General features: G+C 38.4%; 1 protein-coding gene across 10 annotated transcripts in view; it reads left to right on the plus strand.

The window, feature by feature from the left end:
- LOC131430090 (collagen alpha chain CG42342) overlaps positions 1 to 17135 on the plus strand; it is a 252292-nt gene extending 235157 nt beyond the window's left edge. For all 10 annotated transcript variants that reach the window (XM_058594798.1, XM_058594781.1, XM_058594752.1 and 7 more), the window contains 3 exons: positions 14880 to 14960; positions 15735 to 15935; positions 16069 to 17135. In XM_058594798.1, coding sequence (XP_058450781.1) covers positions 14880 to 14960; positions 15735 to 15935; positions 16069 to 16233 — 447 coding nt within the window. In that variant the 3' untranslated portion in view covers positions 16234 to 17135. The remainder of the gene's footprint in view (positions 1 to 14879; positions 14961 to 15734; positions 15936 to 16068) is intronic.
- Positions 17136 to 19558: the final 2423 nt, after the last annotated feature.

The following is a 19558-nucleotide window of genomic DNA, read 5'->3' on the forward strand; positions in this document are numbered from 1 at the left end:
AGCCACCGATGCCCAACCAAGGCTCTAGGGGGAATGTAGATGGAAGCAATACAAAGGTCCTTACCTTTGATTGTAACATGACATGCGACAACTTCAATACCTGGTATCGAGGGGAGGTTAATTCGATAAAAAGAATAGCACTTTTTGATCCCTAAAAGTACTCCTCCATAGGGATCATCTCGATCCAGGCGAATAATGTTAAAATCGTGGAAGTTTAAGGATATTTCAGAAGTTAGCCAAGTTTCGCACAATGAAAATGCGTCACATTTCAGATTATTTACTAGAAATTTAAAAGAATCTATTTTTGGGATGATACTTCTGCAATTCCACTGTAAAACAGTGATTAGATCCGTGACCTCGGTGGATGATTTAGCCATCGAAGGATACAATCGCTGAGAGAAGGGGCCAATTTGCAGTCAACTGCTTCAAATATGTTTTTACTGTTGGCATGAAAGCAATTAAAATGCTTCTAAGAGGGTCTGAAATATTGAAAGTTGTAAAAATCCAGTCCACAACATCAGAGAACTTGATAAGTCCAGCACCTAGTTGGTTCTCTGGTAGATTTTCTGGGACGCTTGGGGATTTTGTAGTCCCGGGAAGTCGTGGGAATTCCATCTCGGAATTGAGTTTTCCGAGACCAGGAGCTTTTTGCTTCGGTGTTGTGTCCCGATTCCCGTTAGCTGTAACTTTTCGAAGCCCTTCGGAAGACACCTTCGAACCCTTACTAGGTAGCTTATGAGAGGATTTATTTATTCTTTTCCTACAGCTATGAGGGACCGCCGAAGATGGACCTTCCAAAGGGTCGTCAGAATCGCTCTCGTCAGTTGACAAGCAGGCATATGGGTTCGTTGTCTGTTTAGGAGGGGTGGCACTTTTAAGCATCTCTGCGAAAGAACGCTTGGAGTGCTCCTTTAGGGAACGCTTCATTCGATCACCTCGCAGTTTGTAAGCGGGACAATCAGAGAGGTCATGCGGACCCTCCTTACAGTAGAGACACTTTTCAGCATCCTTACCGCAAGAGCCGTCCGCATGAGCTTCCCCACAGTTAGCACAACGTGGCTTATTGCTGCAATGGGTAGCTGTATGCCCCAGTTTTTTGCAATTAGTACAGTTCATTACTCGGGGTACGAATAGGCGAACAGGCAAACGAACCCGGTCCAAGAGGATGTAGTTGGGCAAAGCAGAACCGGCGAAGGTCACACGATAAGAGTCTGATTGGGGATAGGACTTTGTTCCATCCCCGGCGATCGATACTGAATGCAATCGCTTGCAATCCAGTATCTTGACATTCTTAAGTGAGGGGTCTTTAAAACAACCCGCCCCGTACTTAAGAACGTCCTCGCAAGTCAAACTCGAATCGGTGACCACACCGTCGATTTCTACTTCGCGAGTTGGCACGTAGACGCGGTACTCCCGCGTAAAAGGATCATTTTGAACGAGCTCATTAGCCTGTTTTGAACTGGTAAACAGGACCCTGAGCTTGTCTGGACGTATCTTATCAAAACTTTTTATAGTATTGTATCGCGAGGACAGGTCCCGCGATATTTTTAAAATATTTAATTTTTTTTCTTTCGATTTGGTCCGGAAATAGACCGCATAAGGACCGGCCGGTAGTGCGAGCCCATCCGAATAGCTCTTTATGCGAGACTTTTTATAGTCAAGGGAAGTCTCCATTTGATCATCGGGAACGGGGGGGTCAGAATTTAGACTAGACATGTTGCGGAGCTACCTCCGCACGAATTAAGTGAATCGGGAAGAAATAGAACAGTCGAATGCAGGAAGGAAAAAAAACTAAATAATGATACTTAACTTAAATCCAACGGGGGCCACCAAGGCCTAGCCCTCGTCGATCGGCGTATCGCCGCTGCGATGGTGTGCAAAAAACCTCCGAGAGGAAAAAGCACACTCTTTTTTAATCCGCACAGTGATATCACGTACACCGCTGGGCCTGTTTTGATCGATCGAACAATCACCGGCTAACGGTACTGTTTCGATCGTCCGCTCACAACAATACACTGCTTCAGTATATAATGTGCATAAAACCTCTCACAGGAAAAAGCACTATTGTCTATTACACAATAGCGATCTAGTTTTGATCGTCCGGTCACTTTATCACACACGGCACTGGTTTTCAACGCTTTCGCAGTAAACACAAAGCACGTCCGTTCACTCGGAAGGTTGAAACGGCAATGAAAATTGTTTCGTTGAAAGCCTAATAAAAAGAAAGTGGTCACCGAAAGCCCTTCAGCCCGAAAACCAAATCTTCAAAATCGATTTCATCAAAAGTCAATTTCTCAAAGTTGTTGTGCATTTCAAAAATCGTTTTAACAAAAGCAATTTTGTCGAAAACTTTTTTGACACACACTTTTATCGAAGCCGCTACGCCAAAAACCGAATTATCTGAAACCGTTTCACCGAAAGCCAATTGGAAAAATCTATTTTCTCAAAAGCTCGAAATTCTCGAGAGTACAATTAAAGTCAATGCTTCGGGTCAGCTGTTTCGTCTAAAACTTAGCTTCGTTATTTTGCTGAAAGCCGTTCCGCCGAATGCCATTTCGCCGAAAAGGTCATTTCGTCGAATGAGCCACTTCGCCGAATCCTGCAAATGCTAATCGTAATTTGAATTGATTTTAAAAAAGTCTGATGAAAGATGATAGCGTTGACGTCCGTTTTGTTGACCTACAATTGTACTTCTTGAATAAAGATTGATTCATGAACCTCAGAACGAAGTTCTCAAGAAAATTTGCTGACTTTATTAGCTGCTAAGCATCAAAGCATTTGCGTAGGTGTATCTACCAGTTTATTTTCCGTTTACTGAATGAAAATGAAAAAGTATAATGCGGCTTCGCCGCATCGTTTTGATTCGTGTGCTGCTTGACCTCGTTACCACTCGTTCGGACCTAACTGAAGCAAGGAAACCTTGCTTTGGGTAGATTGGACACACGAGGTGGTTACAGATTTGTATGCGAGAGGCCGCCGCTTGCGATGGTGGCGACTTGGCTTCGGTTATGTGGCTGAGCCACATCAAGTATCCAGGAGACATAATAACACAAAAAAAATAATATGATGTATTCGACATGACCCTTACGACGAAATTACCCTTTCGGCGAAATGATCCTTTCGTCGAAAAGACACTTTCGACGAAATGGCTTATTCGGCAAAATAACTTTCGGCGAAATGGCTTTCGGCGAAATGGTTTTCGGACATTTTTTTGCTGAATGCCACTTCTTCCGTAGCCATTTATCTGAAAACCAATTCATCAAAAATTCGTTTTTCCCGAATGCCTGTTAATCAAAAACTGTCAAAAGTCCTTCCCACTGAAAACGTAATCGTCGGAAGTCATTTCGTTAAGGCTTATTTTGTCGGAAATCTTTTCGTTTGAAAGCCAATTTAGAGATCATCAACCGTTTCGCCGAAAGCAATTTCGTCGAAAGTCCTGTTTTAACGAGAACCATTTTGTTGAAGTTTATTTCGCTGGGAGTTAATTCTTCGCAAGCCGTTTTGCGCAAAACAAATTTTTAATAATTACTGGACTTGCAATATTTTAATCTAATGTGAAATTTCGTTTGTGTTTCGATCGAGTGATGTTTTGCAAGGAAAACTCGAACGAAATGTGTGAATTTCATATTCAATTCAAATATTTTGATGGTATAAGGTGAAAAGGGTGAGGACTATCCCTCAGTTAAGTCCGAGCGAGCGGCAGCGAGGTCGGACAGCAGGTCATCAAAAAAGATGCGGCTTAACCGCTTTAGACCTTTCAAAAAAGCAGTAAACTTGACCGAATTGTATTAAGTAGCATGTTCATCTGTTATGCCAAACGACCATCACAGTACCAAAGATTTGTGAATTTTAGGCCAAATGACTGTTATGCCAAATGATCATTATGCCCAATAGCCATTTGTCAAATAACCATTATGTCAAATGGCTTTATGCGTTATGCTGAACGACCTTATGCCAAACAGGGTAGCCCCATTTTCCGAATAGTTATTTAGCTGAAAGCCGTTTCGTCGCAGGACATTTTATCGAACACCACTTTCCTTGAGAACCGATCCGCCGAAAACCCGTTTTCCCGGAAGACATTTGTCAATGATAAATCCGTTGATATTTGTTTTGCTGAAAACCACTTCTCTCCGAAGGCCGTTTTTCCGAAAATCAATCCATCATAAAATATTTTTCTTAAAAACTATTTATCAAAAACTGTCAAAACTCGTGTTCACAAAAAAAAACGGAAAACGATTATTTCGTTTAGGTTTATTTTACCGGAAATTATTTCGTTGAAAACCAATTCGTTCATAGACCTTCGACCGTTTCGCCGAAAGCTAGTTAATCGGATGTCATTCCCCGGAAAGTCCTGTTCTATCGAGATCCATTTTGTTGAAGATTATTTTGCCGAAAATCATTTTGCTGGGAGTCAATTCTTTGCAAGCCTTTTTGCGGGAAACAAAAAAAAATTATTCATCAAAAATGCGGATCCTCCGAAAGTCAATTGGTCGAAAGTCGTTAAATACAGTGCACTATGGTCCGAAATGGGAAATTAGCGTGACAAAAATATTTTCACTATTAAATAATAGTTTTTATTAGTTGGTGTCATCACAAAAGTTGTTTGTAATCAAATGGCGCTTCTTTTTATGAAAAAAGTTACTAGGGTGGTCCTTATTTAGATTAAAATCTAAAATCTAACTTTCTTAATTGAACTCAAAAACGATTTCATTGCACAATAAAGCTACAGAACGGGGACGGGTGTAGCGTAATGGGTAAGTCGATGCCTTTCACGCAGCCCACCTGGGTTCGATTCCCAACCCCGCACATAGGGTCAGAAAGTTTTTCTGGCCCGAAGAGGCGAATGACCTTAAGGTTAAAACCTCTATAATCGAAACAAAAAAAAAAAAGCTACAGAAAATTCTATTTTGAACAACTTTGCTAAAAAAAGCACCTCTCTAACTTTCCATTTGATCGAGTTACATAAATTTTCCCGAGCAAAAGGTAGGGTGGCTCCTGAGAAATCACTTGTTTTGTTATAACTTTTTTGTAAAACGTTCTATGGAAAAGCTGTCTTCAGAAGAGTTGTTTAACTAATTATTGCGCACAATTTTGCTGTACTGTACTGGTAATAAATTGATTAAAACTGTTCTGCAGTTTCGGCTGTAGTGTTTGTATGTCTCATTTCTCGAAAGGACAATGTATGGAACACTTGTGGGGCAAATTTGATATTATTATTTTGTTAAAGGAAGTATGTTGATACGTTAAGGAGTTTAAGAGCTATGCAATGCTGTTTTTAGCAAAGTTGCTCACAATAAAATTTTAAATGCAACTTTATTGTACAATAAAATCGTTTTTGAGTTCAATTAAGAAAGTTAGATTTTAGAGTTCAATATAAATAAGGACCGCCCTAGTAACTTTTTTCATCAAAAGGAGCGTCATTTGATTACAAACAACTTTTGTGAAAATACCAACTAGTAAAAACTAATATTTAATAATGACAATATTTTTGTCACGCTAATTTCTCGTTGCAGACCACTGTGCGGTGGTGTATCGTGACAAAGTTTACGGGTTGTGCATTGATTATGTGGCATGATATCAGATGTACCAGATTTAAATGAAACCTGAAGATTGAGGAATGCATATTCGCTTGTGTTTTTTACATACGACAAAATAACGATATACTTTTGGATGGGAAGTTTTTATGAAACTTATTTCGTATTATCGATACAATAGAAGCATTCGGCGCGTCGAACAAATTTGTCAATAATTTCACCAATAAAACCGCTGCGACGTTGCAACTGAGACAGCAATTTATTTTCAACTGCCATAAGCATAAGCCACTGAAGCCTCTCCCGGAGCGTATGCATACAAGTTCTCACAGAGCCAAACGTGATTAACGAGAACAACGAATCTCATAGCTGAGCAGAGTAATTCCTTCTCTTCTTGAATCTGTGCCGCAACTCATGGGCACCGAAAAGACACTAACACAGCGACGAGCGACACTTGAAATTCATTGTTTGATGTATATGAGATGCTAACTTAAATGGTGAAAGGCAATGTTTCGAATGTGGATTTTATTAAGTTTTTCTGAGACCTTTTCCAAAAAAAAACATCCATATCTAATCTAACTAATCAAGCCAGTTTAGTGGAAAAAAACGTGTTTAATCCACCTAGCAGTGAGATGATACCTATTTTTATCAATCCGCATGTGTTTTTTGCATGAATATTCTTCGGTGTTTAAGTTTTCATGACATTATTTTAATGACCCTCGTTTTAAGCGACAATTTGAGATTTTAATCACTCATTACTCTGTAATGTCGAAACTGCAAATCGGATCGAATTTGAATCTAGAAGTGTGATAATCGATTAAACATGCCATGATATGTAAGTTCCACTCTAGAGTTTACGGTAATTTAAGGTACTTCCAGAGCCGGTATTCAGGAACCAGCATAACCCAAACCGATTCGTATGGCCATATGACGAATAAATTACAACAGTTTTGAGTTCAACTTTGAAGCTTTTCGGGATTGTCATCTTCTATATCGGTTTGAATTTTAAAAATTCATCATCATGTAATTCGAGAACCGGAAGTCATAATTGGATAAAATAATTAATTTTTGTATATAAGTTTGTTTTAATTAAAATTTTTGTTTCTGAAATTTGATTAGGCTTTTTTTGAGAAAACGATTGAGCTTTGAGAAACGATTTTATACTGGAACCGGAATTCTAAAAGCGGTATGGCCGAAGTCAGATAAATTCACCTGAGTAGCTGTACACTTTACATTTGTTTCAAAACATTTGAAAATCAGTTAAGACATCTTTGAGAGATCATAGCACGAATTAAATTTTTAGGTGCCTTCTGATCGACAACTGAATACCACTAAAACTGAAAAAAGTTAATTTTTTTATCGACTATCCAAATCTGCTAACCCGATAAACCTGATTAAATTATGTGGAATAGGCATTTTTATACAATCCCCGAAACCGGAAGTTGGATCTGACTGAAAAGCAAGATGTTTTATAGAACTTTGAAACTTTTCATTTGAATCTTAGATGATTCTTAGATTTCATTTGCATCTTAGATCGGTTCAGCCATCTTCAAGAAAAATGAGTTACACAATTTTGATTTCGTTTCACATATCATCCTGTAGTTCCGAAACCAGAGGTCGGAACCAAACATAATGCAGGAACTTTGTTTGGGAGCATACGACTTTTCGTATGAATCTGAATTTGTAGAAAAGAAATTTTCCGAGAAAATTAATTGAAGTTATTTGTCACACACGCATTTGCTGATCTCGACGAACTGATTCGAATGGTATATGGATGTTATGTTGTTCCAGCATTTATTGCTGTAAGTAGTTTAAAACAAAATAATTAAAAAAAATTCTGCCATCATCTGGTTTATATATGTCATATTCGAACGATTATGTTGCCAAAAACGAGCCGTGCCAAAATCGGTCCGAGGCTAAATGTCATGAAAAAGAATGCTGTACACAATCCTTTTGGTTCTTAGAAACAATTGTATGTAACAGTATAAAAAATCGTGTTTTCCGTTGCTCCCAAGCATTTCTTTGTCATACAGCGCTCAAAACTCCTACTGCTGGAATAGGGGGTCGCTTACAGAAAAATTTCGATATCTCCGTTAAAAATGGACGGATTTTAACAATCTATGGCTTGTTGGATAGGTATTACCGTGCGGAATCTAAGTCTGAAAACATATTCTGTTTTCAAGGTCAATTGTGACAGATACTGTCAAAAAACTGAAAATTTTGACATAAAACTTTGTATAACTCAAAAAGTAAACATCCGATCTCAAAACCATTCAATAGCGTTTTGGGTGACGGGTAGACGTTTCATTTGCGACTAGTTTGATGAAAATCGGTCCAGCCATCTCTGAGATCTCGACCTCTTAGTTGACAACACACATACAGACACACACACACATACACACACACACACACACATAGACATTTGTTCAGTTCGTCGAGCTGAATCGATTGGTATATGACATTCGGCCCTCCGGGCCTCGGAAAATTTTTCGAAAGTTTGAGCGAATTCTATACCTATTTTTTATATATATAAAAATAGGTAAAACGTGTAAAACCGTTTCGCCAAAAGTAGTTTTGTCGAAAATCTTTTTTTTTTTTCAATACAGTTTCGCTAAAAACTGTTTTGTTGAATACCTTTTTACTCAAAGCAGGGCCGCTTTTACAGAGTGGAGCCCTAGACGGGATCCAACAAACAAAAAAAAAAGTTATTCAGTTAGTTGATGAATGAATGCTTTGATTTACTGACCTAGGAAGGTACTACATGGAATGAAATGTTCCGAGCTTCTAGATGGTCCAATGCCAAATTTCATGACAATCTATCCACGAGTGTTTGAATAACAGCTGATCGTATCAGACTAGTTCTAGTTTTCTTCAAGCTATGGAAAAATACGAATTTCATGTCCTGATAATACAGCAACAGTGAAATTAAATGATTTGCAGTACGGATTGGTCCACCACCCGCCGTATTCTCCAGATCTGGCCCTCAGCGACTATTATCTTTTTTCACACCTGAAAAGGTTACTCCATGGAAAGAAATTTTCGTCGAATGCTGAGGTCATTGCAGAAACGGAAGCCTATTTTGAAGACCTTGACAATTTTTTTCTGTTCTCAAAGGGCATCAAAAATGTTGGAGGACCGATAGGTCAAGTGTATCGCTCTAGATGGAGATTATACTGAAGAATAACAAAGTTCTCAAGATAAAAAATCTACTTTTTCTTTGTTAGGTCAGGGACTTCTCATTCCGTGTAGTACTTAGAGAAAGAACAAATCACCAAGTCTCCTAATATGATTCTTCAACAGCTCCGAATGGCGTAATTCTCCAATTAGTCTTCGTTTAAAATTTTATTTAGTTCTCCGGACAAAGTTTTTTATGACACTCGTTCTCATCTTTCATCTTCTTCACTTACTCAAAAAAGCACACCGATGAGTGCTTTTATCATTTTCCAACACTCAGAGAAAGTGGCGAAATGATATGCGGAAAATGAATCACTAAATCTCCGAAACTTAAATTTAGACTCTGAATAAAAACATTTAAAAAAATCACTTCCAACCAACAATAAAATTAAACGACAAATTAACGCAATGAAATGCAAATTTCCAGCATAGTTTTCAAACTTTTTCGAAGTACGGCATCAAAAGAAGAACATCACAATAATTGTTACGAGGCAAGGCAAAGGGAGCCTCGTCCCGATCCCGGCGGCGGCCGCCAGCTGCTGCAAGAAGCCCGATTTTAAAATTCCATTTCATTTCATTAATTATATAATTTCAATTAAATGAGTTAGCGAAATGATGATGCTTCCGACTAACGGTCCGGGGTTCAGAACGGCGGAGCATCGGTCGGTTGGTGTCCTCACCGCCGCCATTCGGAAAGCGATCGGGACGCTGTTTCCACAGTTTTCCTCATTTGGCGGGGAAGGGTGACTCGTTGTTTCTTACACTGTTTCGAGCGAAAAAAAAAATCTAGTCTGTAAATTTCCGACCAAAGTTCGATAATGTACTTTTTCGAAGAGAATTGGGGTAAACTGTAATAAAAAAGTAGTCTCGAAACGAATTGAAGCAAAACGATGCCAACGAAGAATAAGATCGTCTAGAAAAAAACAGAGTAGGCGAGTCGGGCTAGCGGGTTTGCGGGCTGGATAAACCATTCACCGCGGCACTCTTCTTCGTCTTCTCCGGTGGTTTCTCTGTCGGAGAATCTGTGCTTTGGTGAAGCCAAAAGTTCCATAAAATGTGGGAAGATTAAACGGTTTGCGTTATTCGAAAGTGAAGTGCACTCGCTTTGATTGCTTGTGGAATTGGATTTCTGAGCACAGTGAAGCTTCTACTGTGACACTTCCATCGCTAAACTGGAAGTAGCTTCATTAGCCTTCATGCTTGTTCGCTGTGGTGAAAGGAATTGTATCCATTCAGAATCACTGGAATGGATGCTTGTTAGTCCAGAGCTTAGAGAGTTACGGTTAATGGAAAGGATTTTAAACCAACTTAGAATTGGATGTTTCTATCGAATAATCAAACGCTTGATTACAATCTAAAAGCATGAAAATTTATGTGGATGAAACTGTGAAATCGTAGCAAAAAGCATCCTCTCTTCTTGGAAAACGACCTAGGCAACAGAGTCAGTGAAAAACCAGTAGCGAACTATCATAAATTCAGTCCAGCAGTAATCGGTAAACCACACCGACAAGCATTGCTGCGTTGTTACAGATTTATTGTATCCCATTTGACCCCGTACCCCCTTTCATCCAATCGAGTGCATGAACGCACACACACACACGACAAGTGATCGAAGAAAAAATCGCTCCGCAGCACAACCAACGACGGAGGAGGGGTCTAACGATGGATGGATGGTTTGTACAAAAGACTACTACTACTAGCTAGCATCCGTGTGCTGAGCAGGCGTTGACTTTCCATTCCACCAGAGTCAGTCGTGCCGTGCCTCTGGAGAATAAATCACACGGAAGCGTTTTGAGAATCTGGAAAAAGTACTATTATTACTGTTCGAGAGAGCACACATTCGCCCTTCCACCCCTTGGCATGCAAATTTTCACTTATTTTATGGCGAAAATACTCCCACCACCATCCACGGGCAACGGCGGGTGCACTGGATGGGGTTTCGATAGAATCTTACATTAGAGTGCACACGATGCACGACGAAATAATAGCGACACTGGTGAAGACTGGGGTAGTGGGGGCTCTACGAAGTCAACAAAAAAGCGTAAGCGAAGGTGGGTCCACGGCAGGAGGGATGCGAAGGACGGAGGGAAAGATTGAATTTAATTTGATTTTCAATTGATCTTTGGTCGGACAAAATTGAAACTGGCGCCGTACGCAGTCTTAGCAGGCGACGTCGGACGCGTACAAACAGAAAATCGGTGCAAATTTTTTTCTCTAGTGTATAACTGAATTCAAGGGAATACTAGAGAATGGAGCATGGAAACCGAATCAATAAGTAGAATTGCTACCAATTAACCATTTCGGATTTCCGAGTTTTCCAAATTGATGAAACGATAATGGCGGGTTTTTCAATCCTAGATCATAAATAAAGGCGCTTTATTATATTATATTAGATGTAATTGAGGGGTAACTCTCAATCTTCGAGAACAAATTTTGAAGAATGGACATTCAATGGATATTCGACAAAATGGCTTTAAGTGAAACTCACTTTGACCAGACAACTTGTCACTAGAACGGCTTTCGACGAATTGGCTTTCGGCGAAATGGCATTAAAAAAAAGCTATTCTCAATCCACTTTTATATTAGATTTTTTAGACATTTGGCATCAACAAAAAAATCAATTTCGTAATTTTCAAAGTCCCAGAGAGTCGATTTTTTTCAAAACATTTTTTTTTAGATAAATCTCGACGTTTCATGTTTCATGAAATTCTAAGATATTTGGCATCAAGAAAGAAAAATTATTCGATTTTGGAAATCTCAAGTTTTCTATGTCCCAGAGTCGGCTTAAAAAAATTCAAGATAACACTAGACCTAGACGTTTCATGCAATTCTGACATTCGGCAAAAAAATTTGGAATGACCCCAAAATATTAGCCCTCTGGTGATCTGAAATAATTATGCGGATACAAAAAAAAATTATCGATTTCGTTATTTGTCAAAATATATTCGTAGCTTGAAATGTTAGCCATATGATCTTCGAAATCGACCCACAGTCCAATTTTAGTCTCGAACGAGCCTAAAATTATTGATATCGGTTAATCCATATCCGAAAATATTGAGCGGTGCCGTCGTGAACAGTCTCGCTTAAAAATTTGTTTGAAACAGTCTTGAGACAATTTTGAAATAAATTTTGATGTGATTTTGTGACTATACGACTATTTTGAGAGGACTTTAAAACAACTTCGTGATTATTTCAAAACCGAAATTGGGATGATGTTGACAAATTTTATATTTAAAAAATCTAAACAAATTAATAGAATTTTTTTTCTCTAAATCGCTTCGAAATTTCTCAAAATAATTTATAACTTTTCTCAAAATTAGTCGGATTTGCCTCGAATTATTTTTTTCAATATCATATCAACATTCGTTTAATATAGTCTCAAGACCACAAACAGTTGCATAAAATATGTCCAAAAATATTTTAAAGTAATACTAAATTTGTCCTAGAATTGATTCAGAACGGTCACGAAGTGTTATAAAATGTTCCAAAATCGTCTCAAAACAGTCTCAGAATCAAAACTTGAATTTGAAAAGCTTGCGTGGTTTATGAACCAAATGGAAAGAAAGATATTTGAAAAATAGTTTCAAAGTTACCTGAAAATAGTGGTATCGAAATTTTGTTTAAAAAAATAGTTTGAATTTTGTAAAATTTTGAAATCAAAATTTTTCCAAATTACCTCAAATTTGTCTTGAAATTGTTTCAGGATGGCAAAGAAAATGCTTTAAAACCATTCAAAACTCATCTTCAAATAGTCACAAAATTATATCAAACCTTACTTAAAAATTATTTCTAGACTGTTGAAATTAGTTTAAAATTTGTCGGGAGATTTCTCAAAATCATTTAAAATTTATCGGAAAATAGTCTCAGCATGGTCACGTAGTAGTGTTGAAAAAGTACGTTAGAACGTTTTCTCAAACTTCAATAAAATCAAAAACTTACTTTGGGTGGTAAACTACTATAAACTTTTCAATTTGTAAACAGTTATGTCAAGTGAATATAGATTTTAACTCAATATTCAATATAGCTTTTTTAAATCGTTCGAGCACCCGCTGGAAGCTATAGATTTTAATGTGGTAACTCTGCACGCTATAGAGAACTGAACAAAGCACGCTGTGTGCTAGGCGGTGGTGTTTTCTTTTTCCGTATCAGTACTCACCAATGCGTACCGGTTTTGCATAATTTTTTTATGACAGTTTGAAAGTTTTGACACCCATCGCCCTATAATAAAGGATCTGGATTAAATTGCACAGTATCTTTTAAGACTTCTGAGAGCTTTAATATGAATCATGGCTTGTGAAAATCGGTTGAACCTTTGCTGAGAAATCGAAGTGAGTTCCGGTTTTTTGGAGCTTTTCTTAACTATTACCGGTGCCTTCGGAAGCGGAAACTGGGAACTAGTAGTCCCAAAGAAGATTTATATATCTACTAACTAATAAGTTTAGCCAACTAGATGAATTTACCAGTTAATTTTATAAAAATTTGCACCTCGTTTCGCCAACACTTGTTTTCACTCATGAAATTTAACATTTTTCACTTATCGCACTGTAATACCGGAATCGAAAGTCGTATCTGGATCAATATTTCGGGTACTTTTTAAAGAATTTCAAGACCTTTCATTTGCATCTTAGTTTGTAAAAATCGGTTGAGAAATTTCCGAGAAAATTGAGTGCGCATTTTCTCATAGATTTGCACGTATTGCCTTGTAATTCGGAATAAATAAAAATAAAATTCAATTGTGAGCTATCGGACCATAAAAACATTTGAATCTGAGTTTGTAAAAATCGGTTCTGCCATCTCTGAGAAAATCGAGTGTCATTATCTGTCACATACATACAGCCATTTTGTGATCTCGACGAACTGAGTCGAATGGTATATGACATCCGGTCCTCCGGATCTCGGTTGTAAAGTCGGTTTTCACATCGAATGCATAGCCTTCCCTGAGAAAGGCAAAAATAGTTTTAATTTTGTAAAATTTTGAAATCAAAATCAAAATAAGCTCAAATTTGTCTTGAAATTGTTTCAGAATGGCCGTTTAAAACTCATCCTCAAATAGTCACAAAATCATATCAAACTATACTTCAAAATTATTTCTAGACTGTTGAAGTTTGTTGAAAATTTGTCTGGAGATTTCTTCAAAATCATTTAAAACTGATCATAAAATAGTCTCAGAATGGTCACGTTTTAGTTTTAAAAATGTGTTAGAATCGAATCAAGAGTAAAGTAGCCTTAAAAAATGATTCAGGATTTCGGAAATCTCAAAATATTACGGAATTCCAGTAAGTCTATTTTCCCAAAAAAAAATTGTTTTTTCGCCAGGACACTTAACCTAGACGTTTCTGGCAATTCTAAGACTTCTGGCATAAACAAAATTTTCGATTTCGGAAATCTCTAAATTTTACGGAGTTCCAGTAAGTCGATTTTTCAAAAAATTTTTTTTCTATTTGACACAACCTAGACGTTTCAGAGAATTCCGAGACTTCTGTCATTTAAAAAAAATGTTCGATTTCGGATATCTCAAAATTTCTCGAAGTTTCAGAAGACGATTTTTTCGAAAAAAAAATATTTTTCGTGGTGACACTAAATCTCGACGTTTTATGCAATTTTAAGACTTTCGGCACGAAAAAAATCGATTTCCGAAATTCCAAGTACTCTAAGGTACAGTTAGGTACATTAGCTTAAATGTTGCATATAGACTTTTTTTGAGATGCTAAAACTAAAAATAGCCTTTTCCGTCTTGTAAAAAATGTACATAGTTTTGACATCTCCATCCTTAACCATAAACGGATATCACATAACCATTTTTGTTTTTAATTATAAGTTGCATGTTCGAGTATGGATTTGACAAAAGAAGTTAATAAAGGAACGAAGTAATTAGAATTAATTAGTAGTAATTAGAAAACCAAACGTGCTATGATAATGCATGCTATTTAAAAAAGAAACAAACCAATCATAGAGCTTTTAACACTAACGAGCCTGCTTAGGAACAACTAACAACCTGATTTCGAACATCCGGAACGCTACTAATCATTCAGCTAACTGCAACTCTAAAATACCAGCGACGCTTAACGACGTAATACAAGAACGCTAACGAAAGGCCTAACGCTTGCTGCGTAAAAGTAAAAATGGAAACGCAAAGCTGATTCGAGTATCATTTTTCCCCCCATTTTCGTACAGGGACCCCCCGGACTGGACGGTATGAAGGGCGCCCAGGGCGAAACCGGCATCAAAGGAGAAAGAGGTGATCCCGGACTGCCTGTAAATATCCTCTCGTGTCTAAGCACGGTTTGCGATAAACCAGATTTTTGAATCTTGTATCCTTCCCGCACTACTTACTACTCATACAACTCTGCCATTGCGTTGCTCGCCCGTCAGTCAGTCTATGGAAAAAGCACAATCCTCACTTTCCGAACATTAAAAAAAACATTTTTCAATTTCGTTGCATATTCTGGCGTGCCCAGTTTAGCTCTCATTCCCCGCTCGCGACTCGAGTGCGCTTCGCCGTTTTTAAACTGTCCGAAACCGAAATCGAGTTGGCCTTGACTGTTGAAAATCCATCGAAACCAGAAGAGCGTCGGTCGTCTCGAAATTCAAAATCAAGGCCAGCTGCGTTTTATTTTTTTTGTTTTCATTCTCCCCAGTGTCAAGTACTTAAACCAATCGAACCAATCAGTGTACATACATAGCTACAAGCTAATCCCGACCAGGCAGATCTGAGTTATTGTATAAATACTATAGTCATCTATTCTAGTGAATATTTAATGTTTAGTCAGTAGTTGAAAGTTCTTTGTAAATACGGCAAAGTCTCCAACACATCATCAAGTCCATGTACAAAATAATACAGAACCGTCATCCTGCAACCTGCTTGACCAACGGTGTGTGAGTCGGTTTGTTTCATTTCCCGGCATGACGACAATGTCCTTTCATTCCGCTCGCCTGCATACCCTCCTCGTTCAGTCATCCAGTCATCTGTCCATGCATATCTTTCGGAAATCGGTAAACACTTTTATCCTGCCATCCGTGCGTCATCAGGGAACGGACGGGATACCGGGTCAGGAGGGACCACGTGGCGAAAAAGGTGGCAAAGGTGATCCGGGACCGATCGGGAAACGTGGCCGAAAGGGTGACCGTGGTGATAAAGGTGACCAAGGGGTACCCGGATTGGATGCGCCTTGTCCACTGGGGATGGACGGTCTTCCGCTGCCCGGATGCGGCTGGCGAGCTCCGAAAGTGGTGAGTTTCACTCCCCTCCCCAGGAGGCATCGACTCGTTCGGAACTTTTAACGCTAGTTTTTTTCTTTTGTTTGTTGTTTGCATCTTCTATTTACTATCCGTTCTCGAAAATTGAAAAATCGTAAACCAACAGTACCAGGAACCAGTGATGCCATCACCGCCGCACAAAGACTACCTACCGGATGTGACCGGAACGGAAAACGAGAGCGAGTACGCCGAAGAGGAGGACGACGGAACCGGTGGAGGCGAAGGCGAGGACTACGAGGATGAGTACGCGGAAAACGAGAACGGAAACTGAAAGACCGTAACTGACTGACTAAGCTGACTGACTGACGAACCGACTCGACTGACCGCTAGACGATGACCGACGGTCGTTTAGTTATTTTTTTTCCACAATGTCGACGGAGCGGCGGAATCACACTTGAAAAGGTGCAAATTTTCACGATATCACAATTTCATTTTGGCTTTCCCTTGGCTGGAAGCACAATTTGTAAATACAGCCCTGTTGTTCGAACCAACAATCCCAAATAAACAAACAATTGCAAAAACCACGTGGCGGCTCCTGCGACAACCAACAGCGACAACGACGACAACGCCGAGGGGCGCAGCAATTCAACACGGCATAGTAGGCGGGCAGGCAGACGGCAGGAAAACGGCAATCAGCACGGGAAAAAGAAACGCCAAAAAAGTTCAATTTATTGCTTGTGACTTTTATTTATTTGCTGGGCGTACACACTGTTACAGGGTCTCTTTTTTTTGCGAATAATTATTTAATTTTAATGTGTGTTGAAGCTTTTTTTCTTTCTCTCTCTCTATCGTGTGTGTGTCTGTGCGTGGCGTGCTTGGAAATGAACGAATCAGTTTTGTGATTTTTATGTTTTTTTTTCGTTTTGTTTATCGAGGGGGAAACCGACGGCGGTTGACCATTGCGGACAGTTTCTGCGTGATTGAATAGAGGGATAGAGCGTTCCTATCAGAGTGAGGCAATTTTTTCCAATCATTACGAAAAAAAAGCTCTAATGTTCCTGATTTATAGGCGATAATTAATTTTCGACTAGCATATATAAATAATAATGCCTTCATTTTAGTTTTTAGGTGAAGCTCTGTAAAGTTCATTTCAACTAATAGTAAGTGCTCTAAATCATTTTTACATAACCACTTGACACTAGAAAATCTCCAATAAAAATAACCATTTAAGAATTTTCGTATTTTTATCGAATCAATGAAAGAAATTAGCCGCAATAAGCGTTCGTGGAACCCAATGCCTGTGAAAAAAGTCACACTCTCACGCACACACACCCGCCGCAATCGAATGATTTATCGGTGGTTTTCCTGTTAAATTCAAGTGTTATTGAAAATTTAAATCGACGCCAATTATTGCATCGCAATGATGATTGTACCACCCTTTTTTTTGCCGTACCTTTGGGGCAATTCTGAATCGGTGGATCGCAAGTGGCGAGTGTAGAAAAATGAAAAGAAGAAAAAAACACCCAATCAATTTAATCAATATTGCGTTCCAATTTAAACAACAAGCACACCATTAATGACAGTAATTTATGTCAACGGGGCCCGAAAACAGCAATTTATTCCATCGATATGTCGCCGACGTTCTGATGTTTTCTTGCCTTGTTTCCTGTTGAGCGCTTCGCTCGTTTTGCTGCTAGCGATGTGACGCCCGTTCCACCCATCGCGATCACCCCCGTCGGTGTAATTTATGTATAATGAGGGTGTGTGTGTTGAATTGTTGCTCGGATTCTATTTTAATGTGTTATGCATTCCAGTTTTCCCCCCCAATGGAACAGATGGGGACCTTCTAAGCGGGTTTGGAATTGGATATTTTAAATTAAGGAAATTCCTCTGCTGTGATTTTTTGGGTTTTTAATCGAAAAAAATCCAATTTTACAAATTGATAGGTCGAACTCAAAAATTAAAAAAAAAACTACTCACTCATTACCCGATAGTTTGTCTCCCACAATTTGTAGCTTTCCGCCGTCAGTTTGTCAATCCATTTAGATGATAGTCGTTTTGAAAAAAGAAAACGTTTTCTGATTTTAAACCCTACAACGCTCTACAAAACAGTTGCTTACAAAAACAGTTGTCATCACATTTCCGTATTTATCGCTCCCAATAAAACACTAACGTAAACGCTCTCAGGCCAACTTTAAAAAGTCATAGCTCAACCGGGTAGGTGATATAAAAATAATGCTCCAGTGTAATTGAAAGACTAAACATCAGATTGAATTGTCGTGAAGGTTGATTATGGTTATAGTAAACCATAATAGCGCTGGGATTGAAATCTACCCCGCGGGAGGATTTTAGGGTTGAGGAAAATAAATAATAGATAATACAAGAAGTCTCGTCGTGATTGTAAGCGAATTCTCATATAGTTCGAAAACTTCACAGCTTGCCAGGCACGTTATGTTTGGGGATTTTTTAAGTCTTCTGAAATGTATCAGAGAACTCTAATGTGACACAATTCTTCTTAGCTTCTTATGGAGCCTTTTTACAATACTCATAGTTGAAATCGTTGAATTTGTATATAAATAAATGATGGTAAAATGTATTGTAAACTGTTGTAAACATCGTATAAGTAAATCGGCTCTTTTTAAAATCATTAAAATATTCCCAAAGTATGTAACTCTGAAAAAAAACACTACTTTTTATTTATTTATCTATTTATTTATTTATTAATTTATGTGAAGCCCGCTGTGGAGTTGAGAATCAATTGAACTTCTGCCTCCAGCAGTCATAAAACCTCATCATCTTTTGTACCAACAAATAGTTACATCCAAATGATACTTTATCTTTGTTTGTCGTATTTGTTTTTTGCTCTCATTTGTTCTGTGTTTGGCAAATATGTTTGCCGTCACGAAGTCGTACTTTAGTATAGATGCACCGCTACAATTCTGGAAGCCAAGCAGTAAAAGTGGCAAAATTCACACAATCAACTAATTTATTTGTTTATTTATTCATTTGACTCAACAAACATATTTTAGTCTAAATGATTATTTCTAGATATATTAAAAAAAGTGACGGAGTGACAGATGGAAATCAAATCCCGATAAAACTCCATTGAAGATCCGCAGCAGGCCTGTAACAGCACCGTTAGTTCCACAATTAGTGTGACGAAATGACGAAGGAACAAACTGTTACGGCGAGCACGTAATCGAACGTATATTTTTTTCGCTCAGAAGTTCGGGACAATCGACATATCGTTTGATATGATCGATACCGGTAGTAAGGGTTTCCGGTTTATGTTGCATTTTCCGGTTTGTGTTATAAATGTTAAGATCATCAGCAAATGATAGTCGTGGCCCTTTCAGGACAAAATTCACATCGTTAAAATACAGTAAAAATATCAATGGTCCTAGATGACTGCCTTGCGAGTGTCGATAGAGTGATTCATTTTATCAAAGGTTACTGAGAGATGCTGCCATCTACATTTCTGTTTGATAACCAACGGGCGTAGCATTTGTAACACAATTTGTAAACGATAGCAGATTTGTAGATGCTGAGTCTGGACAATATACTGCTTACAATGGTTGAAATTTGGTTCAAGAACGATCATTTCAAAACGCTTTGGAATGGCACTGAGAAATGTAATCCCACGGCAGTTGTCGACT

Source organism: Malaya genurostris, chromosome 1 (assembly GCF_030247185.1).
Source record: "Malaya genurostris strain Urasoe2022 chromosome 1, Malgen_1.1, whole genome shotgun sequence".
NCBI lineage: Eukaryota > Metazoa > Arthropoda > Insecta > Diptera > Culicidae > Malaya > Malaya genurostris.